The sequence below is a fragment of the Poecilia reticulata genome, chromosome 12 (assembly GCF_904066995.2).
Source record: "Poecilia reticulata chromosome 12, P_reticulata-male-v2, whole genome shotgun sequence".
Classification (NCBI taxonomy): Eukaryota; Metazoa; Chordata; class Actinopteri; order Cyprinodontiformes; family Poeciliidae; genus Poecilia; species Poecilia reticulata.
Window position 1 is genome coordinate 22,182,936 of NC_088841.1, and position 22,806 is coordinate 22,205,741.

At 38.6% G+C, this 22,806-nt stretch overlaps 1 protein-coding gene across 2 annotated transcripts in view; it reads right to left on the bottom strand.

Moving 5' to 3' along the window:
* Window positions 1-314: 314 nt before the first annotated feature.
* The window catches only part of lrrtm4l1 (leucine rich repeat transmembrane neuronal 4 like 1), a 79,462-nt gene continuing 56,970 nt past the window's right edge, over window positions 315-22,806 (bottom strand). For both annotated transcript variants that reach the window (XR_535098.3, XM_008424675.3), the window contains exon 3: window positions 315-2,608. Coding sequence is in view for 1 of the 2 variants with exons in the window: in XM_008424675.3 (XP_008422897.1) it covers window positions 2,543-2,608 (66 nt within the window). In the remaining variant the exon portion in view is untranslated. The remainder of the gene's footprint in view (window positions 2,609-22,806) is intronic.

Below are 22,806 nucleotides of genomic sequence, written 5' to 3' on the forward strand. Positions count from 1 at the left end.
AGCGTAATGAGAGGAGCCACCGTGAGCAGAGATCGATGCTCTGCTCCCTCATTAATGAGGCTAATGCAGATTTGACAGCCTCTTCATGGGAGACCTGAGTGGAAAACCCGAGAGAGAGAGAGAGAGAGGATGAGAGAGAGGGAAGAAGAGGAAGAGAGAGAGACAGGAAGAGAGGAAGCAAAAGAGAAATAAAGAGGAAAAGAAAAAGAGATAGAGGAAGAGAGAGAGGAAAAGAGAAAGAGAAATAGAGTGAAAGAGAGAGTGAAAGAAAGAGAGACTCATGAAACTCACAGAGGAGAACAGAGACGTGTGAATCTTTGACACACAAAAGGATCAATGGAGGTTTTTAATTTGACCAATTACTATTGCTCACCAGTAAAGTCATCATTTTAATTATAAAACATACTGTTGAAAGTGAACAGAGAGAATACCGCAACAAATCCAAATGGGGAGAAGAAGAAGAAGTAGAGATTTACATTAAAAAAGTATTATTCTTATTCTCCTTGTGTAGAAAGAGTACAGGTTAAAACAATCCACAACTCAGTGGGTTTCAAATACAATAAAAAAAACAAAAAAATAAAGAGAAACACAAACCCACGCAGAACCGTGCACAGCAACATTATGCAGTCTGTTTAAGGGGCGAGCAGGTGATTGTTTCTGAGGAAAGCATGATTTTTTTTATTATTTTTTTTAATTCTGGTTTAAGAAAAGTTTTACAACGTAAAGCAGTGCTGAGAGTTTTCTTTCCGACAAGATCTTCCTGCCGCTGCAAGGTCGTTTATTCACAAAGACACACGTTGCACACATGATGGAAAGAAAAAAGGGAGGAGAAAAATAAGAAAAAGAAAGAAAATCAGCTTCAGGAGCAAAGCTCTGCTGGACCTGAAGGGAGTCGAGGCATCTTAATATTTAATCTGTAAAGAAAACAAAGACCAGATTTGTGGTGAACTGTAGGTGCATCTCATTTAAAGTTTATTTAGTTCAGTAACGCCGTTTAAGACGCATTTCAAGCTTTTGTTTCTGTTGATTTTGATGAATAATTCATTTTCTGACCTAAAATCTCCCTTTAAAAACGAAGTTATTACAGAAATGATGAGCCACAATTTGTCATTGCTCAAGAAAATGGCCACTCAGAGTCATATTGGGGGAAAGTTTAGTGGAAGGAAAACATGCAGTGGGAAACAAATTGCACAAGCAAAATGGATTCTTGGGGCGGATTAAAATTATTTTTGTTCGTTTTCATAAATCTAACTTTAAAATATAACTTTTTGTATATATATTTCTAATAAAATTAGAATATTTCATTAAATATTTATATTTAAATACATATGTATTTATATTTTAAAAATATATATGAACGAATAAACTGTAATTCAATTTTATGTACTTAAATGCTTTTGAAACTTTTTCTACTGCAGTTTTTCCTTCCATTAAACTTTAATTTGCTTGGATTGAAGGAGGATTAGTCACTCGTCTAATTCCATAGCATTTCTATTTTAAAGTGCTTGTGTAACATTTTAACTTTCTGGGAAACTTTGTGTTTCGTTTAGATTTGGTGTTTTCTGTAATAATCATCACAACGAACAGAAATAAACGACTTTCTGAAGCCAATGCTCCAGTTTCACTGAAGTAAATGAACTTTCTGTTTGATACAGAAATGTTCTGAGATGCGTCTGTATGTTAAGGTGAGCCAAAAGTAAAGAAGGATTCATTTGGCTCTTTGGTATCTGTTGCTCAAACACACTTACTTTTTTTCTCTTAAAAAATAAAATTAAAGAAAAGAAAAACACAACATTAACAACAGCAGAACTTCTGGAAATCACAATTTGTCCTTGATTGGAGCATTTGTCCTCATTTCTGTTGTTTTTTGTCTCCCTTATTAAAAGTTATCCTTGAAATTTCATTTCATTTGGAAAGAATTTAGAAAACTCTCCGAACAAAACAAAACGCTTCAAAACAACCAAAGCTGATTCCTCTTTTCATACTTTCTGAGGAACCGTCGCAGCTCATGATTAGTTTTTCTTTCTTTTTTAAAAAAAAAATGTACTGAAAGATTATATAATGACGCTTCACAGGAGTTGGAAACATGGAAACCCATTTTAAATTACACACCCCTGTGTGGTAGGAACAGCTCGTCCTTTCTGTACGACGCCATGTTGTCCTTGTGGAGACAATAAGCCATCAGGGGCCCTGCAGTGGGCGGCCATCTTTATTGTTTCCATCCCTTGGCTCTCATTAGTTCGCACAACAGGAATCCTCAACCATCGGTGCGTGTTTGTGAAGTGAGCATCATGAGAAATGCCAAAGACCAAATAATAATAATAATTAAAATAAAAAAAAAAGATGTTACAAAACCTTAAGAAAAAAGAGAGAAGCCGCCACGTTGTCTCCTCTCTTCCTCCTGGATCGATTGTTGCCTTGAATCCGTTTGCATGGAGGACACTTGAAGCGTCTCCTCCGATCTGAGCGATGAGAGAGGAATCCTGGCGGGCCGGGCTTTCATTTGTTGCATCATCTCAAACAGTCCTTCTTTCTCTCAGAGTTAATGGATTGTAGGCACGTCTCCCAGCCAGGCGCCAGGTAGGGGGCGTGGACACGTGTACTCGTTCTGCAGAGAACAGGAAGGAAGGAAGGAAGGAAGGAAGGAAAGAAAGGAAAGAAGGAAGGAAGGAAGGAAGGAAGGAAGGAAGGAAGGAAGGAAGGAAGGAAGGAAGGAAGGAAGGAAGGAAGGAAGGAAGGAAGGAAGGAAGGAAGGAAGGAAGGAAGGAAGGAAGGAAGGAAGGAAGGAAGGAAGGAAGGAAGGAAAGAAAGAAAGAAAGAAAGAAAGAAAGAAAGAAAGAAAGAAAGAAAGAAAGAAAGAAAGAGAGAAAGAAAGAAAGGAAGAAAGAAAGAAAGAAAGAAAGAAACAACAGGACGCCGTTAACGCCGCGCAGCTGGTGGGAACGACGGGAAATGAATTGCAGTTCCAGGTGATTTGATGGCAGCATGGTGGGCCTGTGACGGCGCCAGCAACGCAAATAGGGATAAGCAATTAAGTGGTTGATAAAATCCCATGTGGTTCGACACGCAGGCAGGATGTAAGAGAAATCTGTAGATTAAATTTCAATTACACGACGTCGTGTCTGTTTAGAACAGCTGGAATCTGAAACGCCACTGGTTCAGTAAAACCCGGCCAGCGTCTCCAAACGCATCGCCAATTGTCATGCAAATTTTGAGCGAAATCTTTGAAATGTTGCAGAAAAAACATCAACAAATTTAAATAAGAAAATGCAAATGGCTTCGTATGGCTGCAGCAAACAAGATGTAGAGTTTGCAAACTAGAATGGACATCTCCTTGTGAGGTAATTAACTCTTTATCCAGAAAGCCAAAAACCACCTCAAGTGAGCATAAAAACGTTCCTGCAAAATTGAGGACGTCCTTTCACTTCACATTTTGTTGTTTCCACCAACAGTTTCTAATGGAGTACTTCAAAATAAAAACACGAATTGAAACACAGCCACAAATATGGCAGGACAGTGGTGTCAAACTCCATTTCATTTTGGGTCATATCGAAAATCTGAATGCTCTTATAGGGCCGGTTGTGCCAGAATGTATTAATAAAACCAATTAAACTGTTAAAATAGCATTAACTAGCTGTTTGTTTCAGCATTCAATAAGTGTTTTTTTTTCAAAGTCAGATTTTGTGGTGCTAATTTAGGAATATTTGTAAAGTATTTTTACGATATTTGCACTAATGTGTGATGTTAAATGTACACAGAGATAATTCATCTCTGTGTCTGTCACAGACTTGGCATCAAGTAAAGCTGATTTTGGTCAATTTTGAGAAAGATTTGCACTAAAAGACAGAATAAAATGTGGGGATCTGTTGATTTTGTGTGAATTTTGAGGATTTGTGAATTGATGCAATTTGGAGTTTAGATGGCAACATAAAAATCTGCGGTAGAACATTTCTGACTTTAAGATACACTAAATAATTTAGACGTATGATATGTTCGTTTCTGTGACAAAATGTCAGCAATGATTACTGGACATTATTTTCTGATATTTTGTTTGAACAGATGATTGTACCACATCTTAGCTAATTCCTCTACTGTATTTTAAACATGCTCAAGTTGTTTTAGGTTAAAGTGGTCTGAATATGCATTTGAGTCATTTCATCCAGTTTCTGTTTGTCACATAAAAACCTCATAAAAATCCATTAAAACTGCCACGTGAAAATATGTGAAAAGTGCAAGAGGCATAAAAAGTGAAAGTGTCATTGAGAGAGAAAGTATTTTCTGTTTTTACTGACAAAGCTTCCATCAACGTTCCCTCACTCACTCTTAACAATCCCACACCTGCTCTGACCTTCTTTCTCTCATTTTTAATCATGTCGCTCAATTAATTTTTCGCCCATAACAGTTTTATAACGAGACGCGTATCGTCACCGGGCCAGACCTATTGAATGTTTTGGAAAGAATAGCAGCTAAACGCAACAGATATAGTGAAACACACTGGGGGAATAATTATTTGATCCGCTACAATTTGGAGAGAGTTTGGGTTTGGTGGCAAAATCAATCAGTCAGCTGCAGAAAATCCTGACCTCAACTCATTGTCTACACAAAGCACGCCTGTCTGCAAAATCTATTTTCTCCCTTTCCTCCACCGAAGGGAGGACCAAAGGTCAAAATGTGACCTCAGAATATGTCAGGAACAAAACAGTGGACCGGCGCAGGGGGCAACGGGCAAAAAGACGATCGGCAAGTAGCTGGTAAGACAACAATCAGGCTCTGAAGGCGACGACAGATCGAATCTTCACACTGCCAGGCAGCGGCGGTTCGAACTGAATAACCAGAACTGGATGGTTTAAATGCTGCAGAGTGAAGTCTTCCTTCAACAGATGGGCTGTTGATGCACAACATCTTTTATACTAAATCATTCTAAGATGATGAGATTTTAATCTACTCTGTTCTGCCTACTTCGATCTTGTCACTTTAAATCTAAATAAGCTGCTGCTGTTCCCCCTCTCCACCTCGCAGGTAAAAATGGCTGCAAACAGATGCACAATTATGCAACTGTGCGTCTTTGAAAAGCAGAAGTGGAGCCTCCTGCATAACAAATTGTCTTTTTTTTCCGGCAGCCATTGTACAGCGGTAAAACCAGAGCTCTATTTGGTTTTCCTGGAGTTACTTGGTGAGGGGCAGAGCCGGCTGATATGTGATGCTACATTTAGGAAGTTTTTGAAACGGGTCATTTTTCCAGACACCAAAAATCTTAATGCCAAAAACCAGCTGGTTTGGTTGGGGTTTTCTTGAAGTGCTTTGGCTGTTTTTAGAAGCAATAGAGACGCGAATGGAAGTACAAAAACGTCCAAAACGTAAACTTCACATAATCTGAATGCTCTTAAAGGGCCGGTTGTGCCAGAATGTATTAATAAACTTCACATGTATCAGATTTTCAAATAAATTTTTATTATAAAACAAAGATAATTAAGTAAAAAGAAAATACACCTGCCTTTCTGGTGAAATCTCATGATTTTTCCTTTGAAAAGATCAATTTCTTGTCAACTTTTACCTGTAAACAGTCGAAACGAACATGAAACCTCATGTTTCTCTTTACATCTAACATAAAACAGCTTTTTAAGAAAAGGATGGCTGTAATGTGTTGTTCATGTCTTTGTCACAAAGAAAAACAATAGCATCTGTTTTGTCTGCATTGTGCTGGAAAACATACAAACTCTTCATTTTTGTGAAAATTTGATGAAATTGGCCTGTAGATGTTAAATGAAAGTGACCCTGAGATCTTAAGAGTTGGCAAATGACAGAAGTGCACAAAAGATTTAACAATTAACAAACAAAGGGACTTTCCAAGTGAATCGATAAGCAGACAGAGCAGGTGATTTATGTACAGCATCATCTCCATAAGCAGCATACAATGGATTGATTTCAGAAACTAATTTTCCTCCAGAACGTAATAAATTCAGGAGAAAGAGTCAATTATGCATCTTGACGGGTGAGCAGCCCCGGCACATCTAAATGTCAGGGATTTCCCCACAGGACGAGTCACGCTTGTTAAAATGTTGCTGCAAATTAGTGCAACATTTTGACATTTTCCCCTCATTCAAGAGCTTTACGAGCCTCAAACTGTTCTGCACTCCAAAACAGACAGAGCGGCACTCGGCTCACTTCCTGAGTGTTTTTAACCGCACTGTGACACGGCAACAAGTCCTTATTGATTCAGCAACACAAACGCTCAACTTAAGCAGCCTCAAAAGCTTTTCAAATGTGCTCCAAACTGTCCCTGGCTCAGCTTTTTGCTGCTGGAGATGAGATTGTCGTCGGTGTTGACGTCTCTTCGACGTGCGGCTCAGGCGAACGCGCCCTGAGCAGAACTTTGATTTAGGCCTTATCAAATGGGCTGAGGAGTCTTCAATCAACCCTTTATCTCCCTCTCAGGTGGAAGTGAGCGAGGAAAACTCTGCGGCACAAATTGTCATACAGAAGACAATTTGTGTGAGAGCAAATCACAGCAAAGTTTCGGGTTTGTTCTCTGAGCCGATGCACAAAAACAGACGAGAGCTAAAGAGCACAAATCTGTAAAGGCAGATGTCATAAAAAAAAGAAATCTTCCCATCAGGTGATGTTTTGGAGATGATTTATTAAAGTTCTACATCTGATTGCTGAAACGTTCATTTCTTTCTTTGTACTGCAAATGTCAGTGGTGCAAGAAAAATATTATTTAAAAAAATATTTTCCATAAAATGAACGATTGTGTGCATTTATATTCAACGCCTTTGTTGCTTTGATGCCTCTAAATAATCCAGTCATCCAGTCCATTGTCCTTAAAAGTCACCTAATTATTCAAAATCTGAATGGTGCTGAGAGCAGCGACTCACTTTGGCTCCAATGAGAGCTCCCACTCTTCCGGGGTTTGTTTTTCACAGCTCTGGACTTCTATAGAATACAGATCTTTGCAAAATAGCTTGAGGTCAGTCAGGATGAATGGAAAATGTCTATGAAAAGCAATTTTCTGCTCTTGCAACAGACTCTCAATTTAATTAGCGACTTCGATTGGGCCGTTCCAACACGAGGCACTAATTTGATCCGAGCCATTCCTTTGTGGCTCTGGCTGTGGGTCCAGGCTCCTTGTCCCGCTGGAGGGTGAACCTCCACCACTGTTTAAAGTCTGCTAAAGTTATTTTTTTGTTGTTTTTTTTCAAAATTTCCCTCCATTTGGCTCCATTATCTTTCACTTAATCGAGGAGGCAGCGACCTCCAGCCGCTTGGGCCAGATCCTCCGGGGGAATCCCAAGGCGTTCCCAAGCCAGCCAAGTCTGTCCTGGTCTCCCTCTGGGTCTCCCTCCCACTGGGGGGCGTCCTAAACTCAACCCAGAACCCAGAACCCAGAAACTCACTTTGGTCTCTTGATCTTGTTCTTTCAGTCACTACCCGGAGCTTTGAGATGAGGACAATAGATTTCTTCACTGTGACTGACCGGTACGTTCCTCTGCATATCCTCCTGCTCTGTTTCCCTTATTTCTGAACATTCCCCCAACGTTCTTACATACTTCATCTGGACAGTCGACATGCAGTCACATGGTTTCTGCATGTGCAAGAGTTGTTAATCCTTCACCAGTTTATTAATATGGCTGTGATTTAGTGAAGAATTGTGCATTAGATACTCGTTTCTTGCATTCATGATGTTTCATGTGACTTTTGAAACATCATGAATGAAACAATAATCAACAATCTGATGTGTAATTACAGCACTTGACAAATATGCTATACAAATAAACTTAAAGTAAATAAACAAACTTCTGACCAATCACACAACACTGGTCTGGTGCCGAGTTCGGCAGGTGGATGACTCTACGGACAAAATGACGCAAAAGTCATCACTAGTTGGTCAATAAAATTTGATTTCGGCACTTTGGATGAAGTTTGTGGATCCCTTTAAACTCCCGAGAAGGCGGTTCCTTTTACCTTTACTTTCTCATTCGCTCCGTTTGCACTACATTTATTCTGTGCAATAAGGAGTGCGGGTCTTTTCAGATATTTTCTTTACAATTATGCGTTTATGTCTCAGAAAAAAATTACCAATAAAATAAACGTTAATGGCATAAACCTTTGTGAGGCACTACAGTCTTCCCAAAAGTAACTACTTCTTCACATTTTGGGGTGAATAAAGAGCATTTTATCTCTGCTTGCAGTCCTTTAAACACCAAACATAGTTGTTCAGTTGCTTGCAAAAACTTCTTAATGATGTTATAAAGTGTTTTACAAGAAGCGCTGAGTGGTTTAGGTCACAATGAGGTTTACAAGACTACAGCAAAAACAAAGGCGTAATGAATATACAACAAAAGCCTTAAAAATGCAGCGTTGGAGCTGAATAATCACCAAGCCTGAGTTCATGGAACAGCAGCTCTAGAAACCTGCTGACCTGGGGACAGTTAGCAGAGCATTGTGGTGGTCAGGTCGGGTCCGTTCCCGGTCAGGAGGTCTGAGAGGCAGGACCATTACAGGCTGTGGATGTGTGCAGGGGTTTAGATTCACTGCCAAGCGTAACAAGAAGCCTGGACAGGGAGGAGAGCGCAGAGGTGACGGGTTCAGCGCCGGGTCCTGGTAATGAGCCTGGCTGCAACATTCTGCACCAACCGGAGATGGTTGAGGTTTCCTTCCTTCCTCTCTGAGCATTGAGCTTAATCTGGGCGACAACTGGCAAACATATCCACAAGTTTAGTAAGAGGGTAGATTTAAGAAAGTGCTTCTTTACAGAGTTACAGAGTGTATATCTCCAGGGGTCAGAGGTCAAAAGTTCATTACAGAGAATGAATGTAAGGCCATTACTTGAAATCCTGGAGTTAATACTGGAAAAATGTGTTTAAAATGCCGTTAGGATCTGTTGCTATGCCAACCATGTAATGAAAAAGTAAAAAAAAAAAAGGCTAATTAGTTAATTAATGTGCAGTTAAATATCAAAATATTTTTTCTTTAAAAAAGTCAAGTTGAAGAATGGTGAGATTGTTCATCTTCATTATTCCATCAGCTTTCTTTGGTGCATTGTTGCTTTTGGCAGCGAAACTCAACATGATGCTGCCACCACCATGCTTGACACTTGGTACATTACACAGTTACTGAGTAACTGATCTTATTTGTGACATCTAATGCTGAATGCATGTAGTTTTCACACTTACTGAGTGTTAAAAGGTGCAGGACCTAATGATAACAGCATCCATGTCTCAACAGATAATGGTGTAAATTATATTAGAACGTCTAAAGCAGTTTTTTTTCTTATCAGGTTAAAGAATATAGTCGTCATGACGTTGTTATTGTGGTTTTTTTTGGCTTGAAGTGATCTTTAAACTCTCCCATAGATTTTCTTTTTGCTCATTTTCTCTTACTGTTGAATCATAAATGCTCATCTTAACTAAGAGAAGTGAGGCCAGCAGAGGTTTAGAGGCCTATTTTTGTGGAATAATTGTTGTGGGTCCACGTTGCCTTCTGAATCAACTAGGGCTGTTAGACTAACACATGTCAAAGGTTAATTCAAACCTTCCAGGAGTCAGTAATGTCCCACAAACTCCCAACACGTTCAAACTTGTAGATGAGCCATAGCTACTGTGTGCCAGCGGGACGCTGGGCGAACCTGCTTGTGGGGCTTGGAGCCCGTTTATGATCTGCTTCTTAATGAGGTTCATAATGAGGCAAGAAGAGCAGCACCTCATCTCGCCTGCAGTGATTTCTTTATTCTGCGTGTCTGGCAGTAATCATAACTTGGACGTAGCAAGTGAAGTTGAACCAAAAAGATGTGATTAATCACAGTTAATTCATGATTCAACAAGGGAGGCGGTTACAGATTCCCATAGGGCTACGTGAGTTTGGATAACGTTTTCCTTTAATGAAATGAATCACGCGTAATCTTATTCAGATATTGTGGGAAAATAGAACAAATGAGAATTTGCACTGCAATTAAAGGCTTAATTCACTTGTTAAAACGCGTCTAAATAAAAGCTACTGCTTTGTGTCGTCTTCCTGCTGCACAGACATACGAAAAAAGTACAGAGCAATTACTATCCGTCTCTTCACGAACACAGGTTATACGTCCCTGTCTCTGCTCTGCTCCACCCCCTCTAACATCTTTAATGTGCTTTTAATTAGGTTAGTAATTAGCATTAGCCCAAAGTTGATGTAATTAATCTCGTCTTTGTCCAGACAGCTGGAACCAACACAAACGCAGCGCCAGTCGCTCAGAGATCTCAGGCCTGTTCCTCCACTCAGCCACCCAATCATCCTGCTCCAATTCTCCGCCCCGTCCCTGTGAAGTTGAGGTTTTTTTTCCCACAGACCAAAAGAAAACATGCAGACAACAAGAGCTGGACTGATTATGTCAATTCTTTGTGAGATTTTTGGCTAATGAGACAAGCAAAACCCACCTTTGATCTGACGATATTAGCGTAGCATGTTCTGTGGTTGTGCTGGAATGATTACAGCGTCAAGGTGTACGTCTGATCTGAGCCTCTTTTATCTTCGTCAGCTCTCATCTTCATAAATATCACAGGCAAGGAATTAGAAAAATGAAACGCTATCTGAGGAGGCTAATTTATGCTCACAGACGAGAGAAATAATTAAAAAATGGAAACTTTTTTTCATGGAAACTAATTCCTGCTTAAGCTCTTGATCCCTGCAAAACAGACCGACTTACAGTTCCTCTTAAGCTCTAGTTCTTTCTCAGAACACACATTTAATCCTATTATGACTTCAAACAGGGATTTTTTTCTTGTTTCTCATTTTAAAAAAACCCTCAATAAATGTTAATTTAGAGAAATTAGATTCTTTTGTTTTTAGATTGTAGGAACAAAAAAGTAAAAATGCTGATCTCTGAGCTGCAGCTACCTAGCTGAATAATCCCAGATCATCCATTATCTTGACTTTAAATAAAGCCACAGGCTTTAAGTGGTTACCATCACAAACATCTGGAAGGTGATATGATAAAATGCAATGCACTGAATGCTTCTCCTTATTTGGCGTTTCCATTTCTTTCTCAAATGCATAAATAATAGCACCCAGATTAATATTTGTGCTGAGAGCATGAATACATGAATGTATAATCTTGACAGCATGGGCACTATTTCGCTTCCAGCAACACTTTATACTGTATGACTTTGATTTGAAATGCTAACTTTGCAATGGAAGCATTTAGAAATTTGGGGGTAATCAATAATAAAATAATAAGATGTTACTGTATTGCTAAACCGTTTCTACAGGCTCTCTATCAATCTACATGCAGCCCTGGAAAAAAAAATTAAGAGACCTCAGCACTGAACTCCATTGAAAACCTCATGATTATCCCACCAAATATTGATTTCTGAGTTAAAACATTAATATTGTTGTTTCTAAATGAACATGAACTTTGTTTTATTTGCATTATTTGAAGTCTGAAAGCTCTAAATCTTTTTGTTATTTTGACCTTTTCTCATTTTCAGTGAATAAAACTTAAATTTATGCTTGGAATTTCAGAGACATGTTGTCAGTAGATCACAGAATAAAAGCACAATATGTTCATTTTACTCAAACATACACCTATAAAAAGTAAAATCAGAAACTGATCATTTTAAGTGGTCTCTTAATTTTTTCTAGAGCTGTAAATATATAAACATTTATAACAATATTTCATTGTTATAAATGAAACATTTATAACAATCCTTCCAAACTCTTTCTGCATTTACAGATTCCTGTTTTTTCCCCAGAATAACTCGAGTGAATACATAACGTAAATTTCAGTCACTGGCAATGTAACAGTGTTAAATGTTAAATAATCAATTAACCACATTCTTTAAAAAATTATCTAATCCAGTTTCCATAGCAACGCCCAGCCCTTATTGCTGTCAGAAGAAATATTTTGACTGGAGCCCGACTGACATGGAGTCAAAAAGACATGAGGAAAAAATGATCAACTGGGAAGAGACACAAATACTTTTCTGGCATTGGGAAAACCTAACGAGAGCCATAATCCAGAAAGGAAGAGTCTCACCAAAAACAAAACCAAAAACATCTTCATGATTCCCAAGACTTTTATAAGAAAGATTCTATGGACAGACGAGAAAGAAGCAGAAATGTTTTGGAAGATGTTTTCTGCTGTGGTGGTTCAGGAACCTGAATGACTCCAGTCCGTTTGCGTAATCAAACTCCGGTGAAGACCAAAAAAAGCAAGATCTGGTTCACCTTTCAACCTCAATTCAGCTGAAATGAACTCTGGTTCGATTCAAACGCATATGTGAACGCCAAGCAGGAAGTGGACTGCAGCGCAGGGCATTCTGGGTAGATACAACCAAAACAAGAGAGAAATCTTACAACCTCTAAAATCTGATGCTACTCCATTTTTTTGTTTACATTTTGTGAAGGAGGAAGTTGAGCTCAATGTCTTAAGAGGTTTCTGTGTCGTTTCCTTCAGTGGTTTTTGGTGCAGAACCACCACAGGTGAGGGGAGAAAAATGTTCTGAAAGAGTTTGAATTGGCACAATCCAGTGTGAAAGAGAATAACACCAGCTGAAAATGGACCAATGTTGATCCCAAATTGAACCAACATTAAGGCATGAAAACATCTTCAGTCTTTTGATGGAACCATAAGTTCTGGTCTCTAGGAGATCATCCAGTTACCAGTTAATAGACTTCAAATTGTTGTTACAAACTCACCTCAAACCAAAGTGTTTCCCCCAATGTCTAATGGTGCATATTTAACACAAACCAAGAGCCACCATTCACTGGCAGGAGCTACCTAATATGATTTTCTAGAATGAAATAACTATATCTACCAAATTGAGGATGAATAATAACTTTTGTGTGAACTTATTTCAGGCATTAAGAGCAGCATGACATCATCACCACCATGTTTCAAAACCCTCCAAAATGGCTGAACTTGGGAGAGCAGGCCAACATTCCTAAACAGGGACTCACTGCCAGTTCTCTCAGACACTCAAACATAAAATGCCAGCTCTGTAAAAGCAGAATAATAGTTTATACGTTGGAATCCTATTTGGTCACGTTCACCTTGATTTGCCTCCGCAGCGCTGAGGGGTTAATAACAGCAGCCGTTTCTGTGGAGTAATGTGAGTTTTTATGCTCATCACTGCACATCAGAGTGAAAAAAGAAACAAATGATTTGGCCTGAAGTGGGTTTGGCCTTTACACCTCCCCATCTATCTCTCTTGTAACACTAAATGTGTTTCAGCAGCAAGGGGAGGATATACTCAACCACAACTAAGTGGGCCAGTGAGAGTACGCCGCTCTCTCGCCATTTGAAGTTAAAAAGAGAGCAATTTTCAGCGCCGATGCATTAAGCGAGACGTGAGCAGCGCGGTCCAAAGGTAGCGCACCGAGATCTCCCCGAGGAAATCTGGACCGGCGAATGAAGGCTGGGAGCAAACCGAGCTCATCCCTGATGAGATGTCTCAGCATGCACGTTTATTTATGGCTGTGCATGATCATGCATTTTTATCTGTGCTTGAGTGTTATGACTTATGATTGCTGTGATTTAGGTAGGTGATGGATGGCACCATTAGGAGCGGCAGATCCCTCCCCTTAAGTCACTCTCTGTGTACATCACCTGGCCTGCTATAAATTTGGCTTGATGCATAAACAAAGTGTTTGCTGGGGGCTTAGAACCTCTTATACTTTATTTAGCTCTGGTTCTGGGGGAATCCAGCATAAAGGACTCTGAGGGGTCCAAAAGTATCATTTCAAATTGTATTCTTTGACAAACAGAGTCGGTGGAGTGATTTAATCTGGTCTTCTGTTTCTAGCAGCAGGATTTTAAATGAGCTGCAGATGCATGCTAGATTTGGTTAGATTAGATCAGTAACCTAACTGAATTAAACCTAATTAAAATCAAGGCTTTCACAAGATTTTCCGTGACATCCTCAGCAACAGCGGGATGCTGCATTCAAACAATGTTTAGCTGCTACTAAAGTGCCGAAGGGAAATAAAACCCAGCATAGCCTTGTGCTGTAGATTTTGGCATCTGCTCAAGGCTTTTTAGTAGACAAAACATTAAGTGTGCATAAATATCATGTTATCAATCAAATCAATGAGGTTTTTATCTGTTTACTGCCAAATTATATCAATCAGTCCCTCCAGTTTCTTAAGAATTATTGTGGAAATTCACAAAAAAATCAAGAAATCCTCCACTTTTTGGTGCCAATACTTAATTGGGAGTTTATTGCAGATTTTTTTCAGAAATTGTTAAAAACTTTCTTACTTGTACTAAACAGCTGCCTCAGCCTTGACTGATGTCAGATCATACAGTGAGTAATAAAAAGTGGCATTTACAGTCATGAACAAGTGCAAATATATTACAGATTTCCACATTAGTACCACAAGCAGTTTGAGTTTCATTGCAAAAAAATCACAAGAAGCATCACAAAATCCTGGAGGGACTGAAAAGATGTTCAATAATATACTTTAATTGTAAGAATTAAAAAATGTGAACAAGTTTTATTAATACATTCTGGTGCAACCGGCCCTTTAAGAGCATTCATGATCTTGATTTGCCCCAAAACAAAAATGAGTTTACACCGGTGAACTACAGTAATACTAAGATGGTTTCCAGTCTTACTGCCCTGACCTCAAAGCCACATCCATCCACAAATAGCTAGAAATACATGAATTCCTGAAAACACCTGCCAATTTTAACTTCTCAGACCAAATATAGCTTAATATGCACCAATCCTCACAGTGGAAACTGTCTTAGTGCTACCCCAGCAGCTAGCATCCATGATCGTCTTTATTTCCACTCTTGCAGGTGCAGCCAATCAGTGAAGAGGAAAAGAAATGGTGCTCCTTGATTGGCTGCTTAGCAAATACAACAAGATATCTCATCTTCTCGAGCTGCATTTTATTTAGAATATTTTAGATATTGTGTATGAAAAAAATCCCACAAACGCACCACCGACTCCAGTCTGAACCAGTGATATGAAGCAGAATGGATCCATTGATTTAAGTTTCTGAATGTTGGAGCCGAAATCAAGACTCACTGGACCAAACACCATCTGCTGTTAAACGATTTTGGAGAGTTGATGAGAATTGTAGTCCAAGTTTCTTGTGTTTTGGGGGATTTTTTGGTGACAGAAGTGACATTTAGTGCATTTTATTCTATATTCTTTCAGACATAACATCGTTACCTCGGTTGTTTGAGCTCAGTGGTTGTTTCCTCTTTTCCTGACCATCATCTATGTGAAAATGCCATGAAATATTCAGCAGCCATTCAGATGCTTGGTTTGAGTCGTTGCCACGGCCTTTAAATGATTAAACGAACTGGATTGCTACTTGTGTTAGCAAGTAGCTGTATCTAATAAAGTGGCCAGTGAGTGCATGTTCCACATGTAAAACTTCAAATATGAAACTCTTATGAAAATTAAACTACAATGCAACTCATCACATTTAAATTTAAATCTAATAGCCACTCATTATTTTTGTTTCTGGATATAACATCATCATTTAGAGATTTTTATTTTTTATTTTTTTGGCTCAATTAGCTTACAAAGAATGTTGTGAATAGTACACTGGCTCAGAATCTAGTAGCTTCAAGATCTGCACTAATTGTTCATCCTTGCCAACCCAAACAGGTAATTGTTTAAGCTTAGCAACAACTGAGGCAATTCATTAGCAAGAAACAAAAACAAAGACCCGTCGTACATATAATCAGGATTTGCTGATGAAGAACCACGAGAAAAATAATCCACTGAGTTTTTCATTATGGTAGAATGAGCCATCCAAGCAGATTTTAACTGTAAAACGCCATAAAATGCATCAAATACATTCGATACACCTGCCTTGAAGAAAGGAGCGTTGCCAAACTGATCCTAATTATCATATAATCTTCTAACATGCACGATATATGCCAACTGTGCTGAATAAATGAAAACCTCCAATTAGGAGAAGAAAGTCCAGCTCTGCCAACATTTACAGCTTTACTTCTAAATGTGTAGATTCAGGTTTTAGTGGTTTGCTCGTCTTTAAAGAAAACAATGCGTTACTTTTCTCCAAAAGTGGTTTTTCTTGTAAAGTAATTATTCTAAATCTGACAAACAAGGAGTGTGAAGCAGAGTGTTTAACGCACCGGTTCAGCCCGTTATTCCCAAACTACCGCCCTGATTTAAACACAAAAACGTATAACGCTGAGAATAGTATGTTCTAGAATTATGAACCTCATCAGATTGCTGTTGTTAAAAATTGATTTTGCTCTTTGAGCAAACTATGCTCATTAGGCTCCTGAATATCTCAGAAAAAGCACATTTCTTTCCCGTAAACTAAAGCGGCTTTAATGTGATGATGCATCCAAAACCAGTGCCAGGTGTTTTGCCGTTGGGCAGACAAACAAATGAAGTCAGAGTTCAGTGTCGTCATCTCTTGCCCCATTTCTCGTGTGCATTCAGTTTTTCAAGAGTCTTCAAAGTACAGTGCACAGAAGTAGTTTCAAACATTTCAGTGAATTTGGCTCAGCCCTTTAGAGAACTGCAGCTGTCTCTGCTGCTTCTGTCACTTCATGTGGTGTCAGACAGACTGCATAATGTTGAGATCGGGTCTCTTTTGGTCGGAGCGTCTGTTGCAGGATTTCTCTCTATCTGTAAAGTATCTATCGATGTCTGAACCGAAAGTTGTTCAGTGTTGGGACCTGTGGGTTTATTCGCAGCAAAATTATTGGCTAACTTTTCCCAGAACAAACAAAGTTACAGAATAATTTTAAAGAATCCAACATCTTACCGTTACTGGGTTTGTTTGGTTTTTTTACAGTAATTTGTTGTATCTTCGTGATATTTTATATCACTTTGTAGTGCTTTGTTGCTGAAAATGTGCTGTATAAATAAAATTACCTTTACCTTTTTATCGTACCCGCATATAAAACCTGACATAGTAGAACATATTATACAATAGTTTTGAAATATTCTCCCTATTTACAGAAAATTACTAAAACCAAAACCTGAATATCTTCAAAAATAGATCCATTTTTACAACAGTTTACAGAAGGACTGCATGGTATAAATGGTATACGGTAGAAATGATAGAAATTTGGACTAAGATAATGATCTGTAGTCTAACTGCAGTAATGCTTGTTGATGATATAACTAGCTGATATCGAAACAGAGGAAGCGGGAAGCAGCACTGATGAGAGGGCAAAGGAAGAGCTCGCTAAAAAGGCAGGTGCAAATGTAGATTATCTGGGTCTGGTTTGGGTTTAAAATCCTGTGGTCTTAGTGGGATGCTCAGGAGGAGTGCAGCAGATGTCACGGTCGGACAGCAGGGAAACAAGGAGTTAAAGCACATGTGGGATCAGCACGACCTCCGCCTGGACATGCATGGTGTAAAGCTTGCTGAATCCAATTAACCCCATCAGTTTTAGCACGATGCTCAGGAGGAGCGCGGCAGATGTCACGGTCGGAGCTGGGTGACGGTCTTTCGGTCTTTCCGAAACTACAGAAAGAAAACCTCACCTCGTAAAAGCGCGCATGGGCTCAGTGTGAGTCCATGAGGCAAGAAAGAATGTGGGGTTTAAATGACCCCGTTTCTTAAGACCATAGCAGAGTTGAACACTGAGACCAGGAGCAGAAAATTAAATATGCAAAGTGCGAGGAAGGGAGGAAAAACAAGCAATTTGTTTTACCACCTTAAAACGAATCATCTGCTTGAATACCAGCAACGCTGCTGACTACAGGTTCCAGTCAAAACACTGGGAAGAAAAGGCAGAATTTCACGCAGACATCCATTACATTAAAGTTATTGTTTTCTATATACAGATATATTTTTCATTTATTTATTCAGGTTTGATTTAACCATTATTGAGATCAAGCTGCTGCCAATCATAAAAACGGACAAATAACATCTACTGAAATACATTTTACTCAGTTAGTATGTGATTTTGTTTTTCGTTTCTATTGTAAGTTTTATACAAATCATATGAATATACGATATGAATTTAATGCCACATTGCACAGTTTTAATGTGTAAAACTGTAAAAGTGTGTTGTATAAAAGCTGTGCCTGGGTTCGGATCAGACGTTTCTGGTTCTCAAACCGTTTCTGTGAACCCTGTGGAAAGCGGATCAACCCAGCGGTGCTGCCTGCAAGTTCCCTGCAGACATTTAGATTCTTCTGCTTCTGCACTTTTTAACAACGAATATTCAAAGTCTACAAATGACTTTCTGCGCCCTTAAAAGAAGCTCTAGATCAGCCATTAGAACCGTGTCACTTGCATTTTTATTTTCACATTTTTTAGATTTTCCTCTTACTCTTTCAACTAAACCAAAGCCACTGATGCAATGCAATGACTTTCTGCATGGAAAATAATCATGGAATTAAATAAGAAGTTGTCAAGGGAGGAGAAAGTCACCCTGAATTAGAGTTCACGGGCTGTAATTCTGCGTTCAATTAATCAACGTTCTGTGGGCATGAATAACTCATTACCAAAGTCCCACAGAGGAACCAAACATGTTATTAGTGATTTTATGTAATATCGAGCAAAACGGTGCGGTCCTCTGAGCATTCGCTCGCTCCTGTTTCTAGTCCCGCTGACGTGGGGAGCTGGAACCGTCGTTTTTGGGGAGGTCGACTCTGGCTCATTAGATCTTTACAAGAAATCAAACCCTGCACTCGCTGACCTACTGAAATACAATTCAGTCTCGCTGTTGAAGAACACAATGCGCTGTGAAATGATGAAGTGTGATGGAGGTGCTATAAACACTTGGGCCAATGAAGGGGTTGGCAACAGCTGGAAGGAAAGATTTAAATTAAAATGTTCCATTTGGCAATGTAATGGTCATAATAAAAACCTTCTTGGATGAATAATTACATCCTGTAAAGACATATATTAGTGCAGTCTTATTGTATTAAAAGTAAAATATAAGCCAAATTAGCTGAAGCCTTTTAAACGGGCAATTCTTCATCCATAATGTCTTTCTTCTGTGGGTTATAGAGTGTTTTAGTCATTTGTGCCACTATGACTGGACTGTGGTGAGGCGTCTGGCCAGAGCAAACAGCTATACTGTATTTGGCAAACCTTGAGTAAATATGATGCAGGAAGAAGGACACAAAACAGCTCTATTATTGATTTATATTGATTTAAAAAGAGCGATTGATTGGCCACTCAGAGGAAGAAGCCATGACTCCAAAAGGTCGTCTTTTGAAACTAAGACCAAAGTGGTTGGAGGAAAATAAGTTAAGAACTTGAGGAAACCAACAGCAGAGGTTTGTGCTCTCAACTGAATAGATGCAACATCTCAAGAAATCACTCAGGACGTTAAAGCTCGAGTACAAATGAAGAATTTATGTGAAGATTGTCAAAAAAGTAGAAAAAAGACTTTTGTGAGTTGCACAGAACTTCGCAAATGTTTCTGTGAAATTTATTCGCTGAAAATTTACCTTTTTTTGATAGATATTCAAAATAATTTCAAAACTGGAAGCTACTCGACATGCTAATGGCTGGGATTTGAAAACCAGCCAATCCAAGAGGGACATTTATGTTATTTTGTTGCTAGAAAGTGGCGATTAGGAAGACTGTAGACATTCTGCTGTTGAGCTAAGACGATTTCCACAGTGTCTATTAATGGATATTGAGGCATATTTGGAGTTTGAACAAATAAAATTGAGACTTATAAGTGTTTTTAGACAGTTTCAAGTATTCACCTACTTCAGCTGCTTGCTGTGGCTGTTATCCCTAAAACCTGTAAAACTGGAATCGGCTAAAATCGGCATCTTGTAGAATTACAGAACAGGTTATCAGATATTTGCAGAAGATTTCTCATAGGACGAAATGTGAGTAAATCTAATGTAGTTGAATCTTAATTTCAGGCTTCTTTTGAAGTTTACACCATTTTAAAAAATGATTCTACTTGTATTTCTCATTTATCTTCCTCTTACCAGCTCCGTTTTTCATGAATGTGCTTCCTGGCATCAAATTGCAGACTTATTTACATGTTTTTAAAAAAAGCTCCCTTCCCACGTAACACTTCCATCTTCTGAGATGGCATGTGGCGGCGCCTCTACCTTTAATCACGATTTAGGCAAATGAATCGCAGCCCAGTCACATTGAAACGTAGTGATCGGGTCATTTAAGTCGCACCCCCATCCGGTCTGAAAAGCCCCTTTGGGCGCCCCGGAGGCGTTCCGTCTTACTGACGGGTGAAATGTTGTTAGACACAGCTGGCTGAAGCTCTGCACACACCTCTGCCTTCGTTTTGTTGCTGCCCTCAGCACTGAAGTTTTCAACAAATGCCAGCGTGCCACTTCCATTACAAGCCATGCATGTCGTGCCATAATGGGAGCGCCTCCATGTTTGACAGATAAGGTGATCCAGGGCCAGGCGCTCATCATGTTTGTTCATTCAGTCAGAGGATCTTGACAGAACATTCCAGAATAATAATGTCGCTTTGCAGCTTTGAATGGTATGATGTGTCATTACTTACAAAATTACACGTTTTACCAAATTCTGCTGTGAAGGGCAACTGATCTTCCTCTGGTGTTTCTTGAAGACGTTTCAAGTTTCATCCAATACGCTGCTTCGGTTCTGATCATGGTTTGGGAGTTTCTGGCCTATAAAGTCCAAACGAATAAGTTACTGACCAAACCATCTGTCCTGTGAGTCATTTGGGTCGAGGAACGTCTTCCAGAGTACTGTCAGGTAAAAATAAAAACATCTTAATGTCTTGATTTCAAATATCATTTCCACTGAGGCACGAAACCTTTTCTGTTGTTTTACCATCTAAATCTGAGCTTTTTAAACTCAAAGACACTGAAACTCATCTGGAATGTCGTTTTTAATATTTCTATTTGACAGGTAGTCTGATTTTATCTTATAAATTATAAATATAAGCTGTAAAATATCCCTATCTGGGTTTTGCAGCTAATCAAACCTATTCTTTTGAAATAGTTTTAATAATTTACAAGCATTGGACTAAAGGTTTAGCATTGATACCTGAATGTTTTTAGTCATAAAAACACAAACGTTAATTTAAATGGTGACTCTAAATGTCTCTGTTATCTTTCTCATTTACTGACAGCTTGTCCATGGTGTATCCTGACTTTTGAACATTGTCTTCTTGTCTTGACTTCAACTTCTCTGCAACCCTGAACATAACCACCAAAAAATTATGTTTAATTCTGGTAGTCAAGTGATCCAAAATTAAATTTAAAACCTTTCCTGAACTCTAGAATGAAACATGAACCAACAGAAGTTGAGTTGCCTTCAGCTATAGAGGGATGTTCTGCAAAAACACAAAACCTTACCAAGTATTTTTTGTCTAGTTTTTAGTGAAAATATCTTAGTACACATGAATTCAGACTAAACTAACTTCAAGTAACCTTTCAGTTACTTCAAGTAAATCATTTTAAGTAAATAATTCCTTAAAATTGATGAAAAAGTACCAGTTCCACGTATAACATGGGGAAATTGTCTTGTTTACTTAAAACAAGCTTCTATTTCTTGCTGAAAATATATTTGTAAGTTAGTTTTGTCTTATTTTAAATATTTGCACTAGAAATGAGGCTACAAACACTTGGTAAAATTCTGTGTTTTTGCAGTGTAGAATTGTCATTTTCTCAGCGACTAAAAATCTACACCAACGTATCATGAAAACTTAAATTTCTAGAGGCTTTTTGCTCTTTTCTGTTGGTTTATATAAACCAAGATGTTGTTGCTAATGTAGATTAGCAACGTGATTCCTGATGGATCTTTGGTAAGCAGAGAGCAGGAGTTGTCCCAACTTGTTTAGTTGTTGGGTCAGCTTTTTAGTTTTCATTTACTTTGTCTAATTCATTCGATGTTGGAGGAAAAACAGGACTTCTTCACACTTCCTGTCAATAGCTTTGCTCTCGCCACACTTCCAGAGCTCGGTGAGAGACTTGGAATGTTATTTTTACCCAACACTACTCCAACCATATGTTCTTAAGTTGTATCTTTCTTAGGGAAAATAATAGTTAACACCAAATCTGGCCATTGATGTTGTCAAAAAAAGAGCATCCAACTTAAAAAATGCAGATACGTTCCATCAAATAGTTTGAGAAAAAGAAGTTATCCACGCAGCTGTTGCATCATTTAGCTGAATCCTTGATCAGTCTGGTTTCCTCCTTGAAACATGAATATTAATTTGAGGCTGTGAATAACAGCTTCACCTCATTTCCAGTTTACAAACACCATTTCTAGGTGTGAGTTTGCTCATTTAAAGGTATCCGACGGCCTGCAACCCTAATTAAACTTCAGCAGCTGTGATTACACAAAGCAGGCCAGAGATTAAAAAGAAGCACAACACATTTTGGTATATTATCACCACATACACAAACAGCATAGGGAGAATATGACTGAGAATCTGACGTGTGACTTTCATGTACATCAATCCCAGTTCAAATTAAGCTTCAAATTATTCTCATTTGATCCTCAGATTAGCTAATCAAGCAAGTGAACAACAGGAAGTTCTGAAAATAAAACTTTCATGATTGCAATGTGATAAAATGTGAAAATGTTCAATGGTTTTGAACATTTCTGCAAAGTGTGTCACATATACAACAAAGGGAAAGGTGCAGCTGTAGGATCTGTGTTAGTCCCTAAGTGTGCTTTTCCCTTATTTTTTACTATTTCTATACGCCAACATAATCCACATCTCAGAAATGCGTCCTGATTTCATCTGACATCAGAATATATCCTTAACATTTAATTCAAGTTATTTAAATATTCCTCTGCAGGATTTGATGGATGCATGCAGAGATGTATATTTTGTGCATCACTGATTATTCACCAAAGTGTAATTTGCAGATTTGTTTGGATTTTAACTCTTTAGTTTGTTTC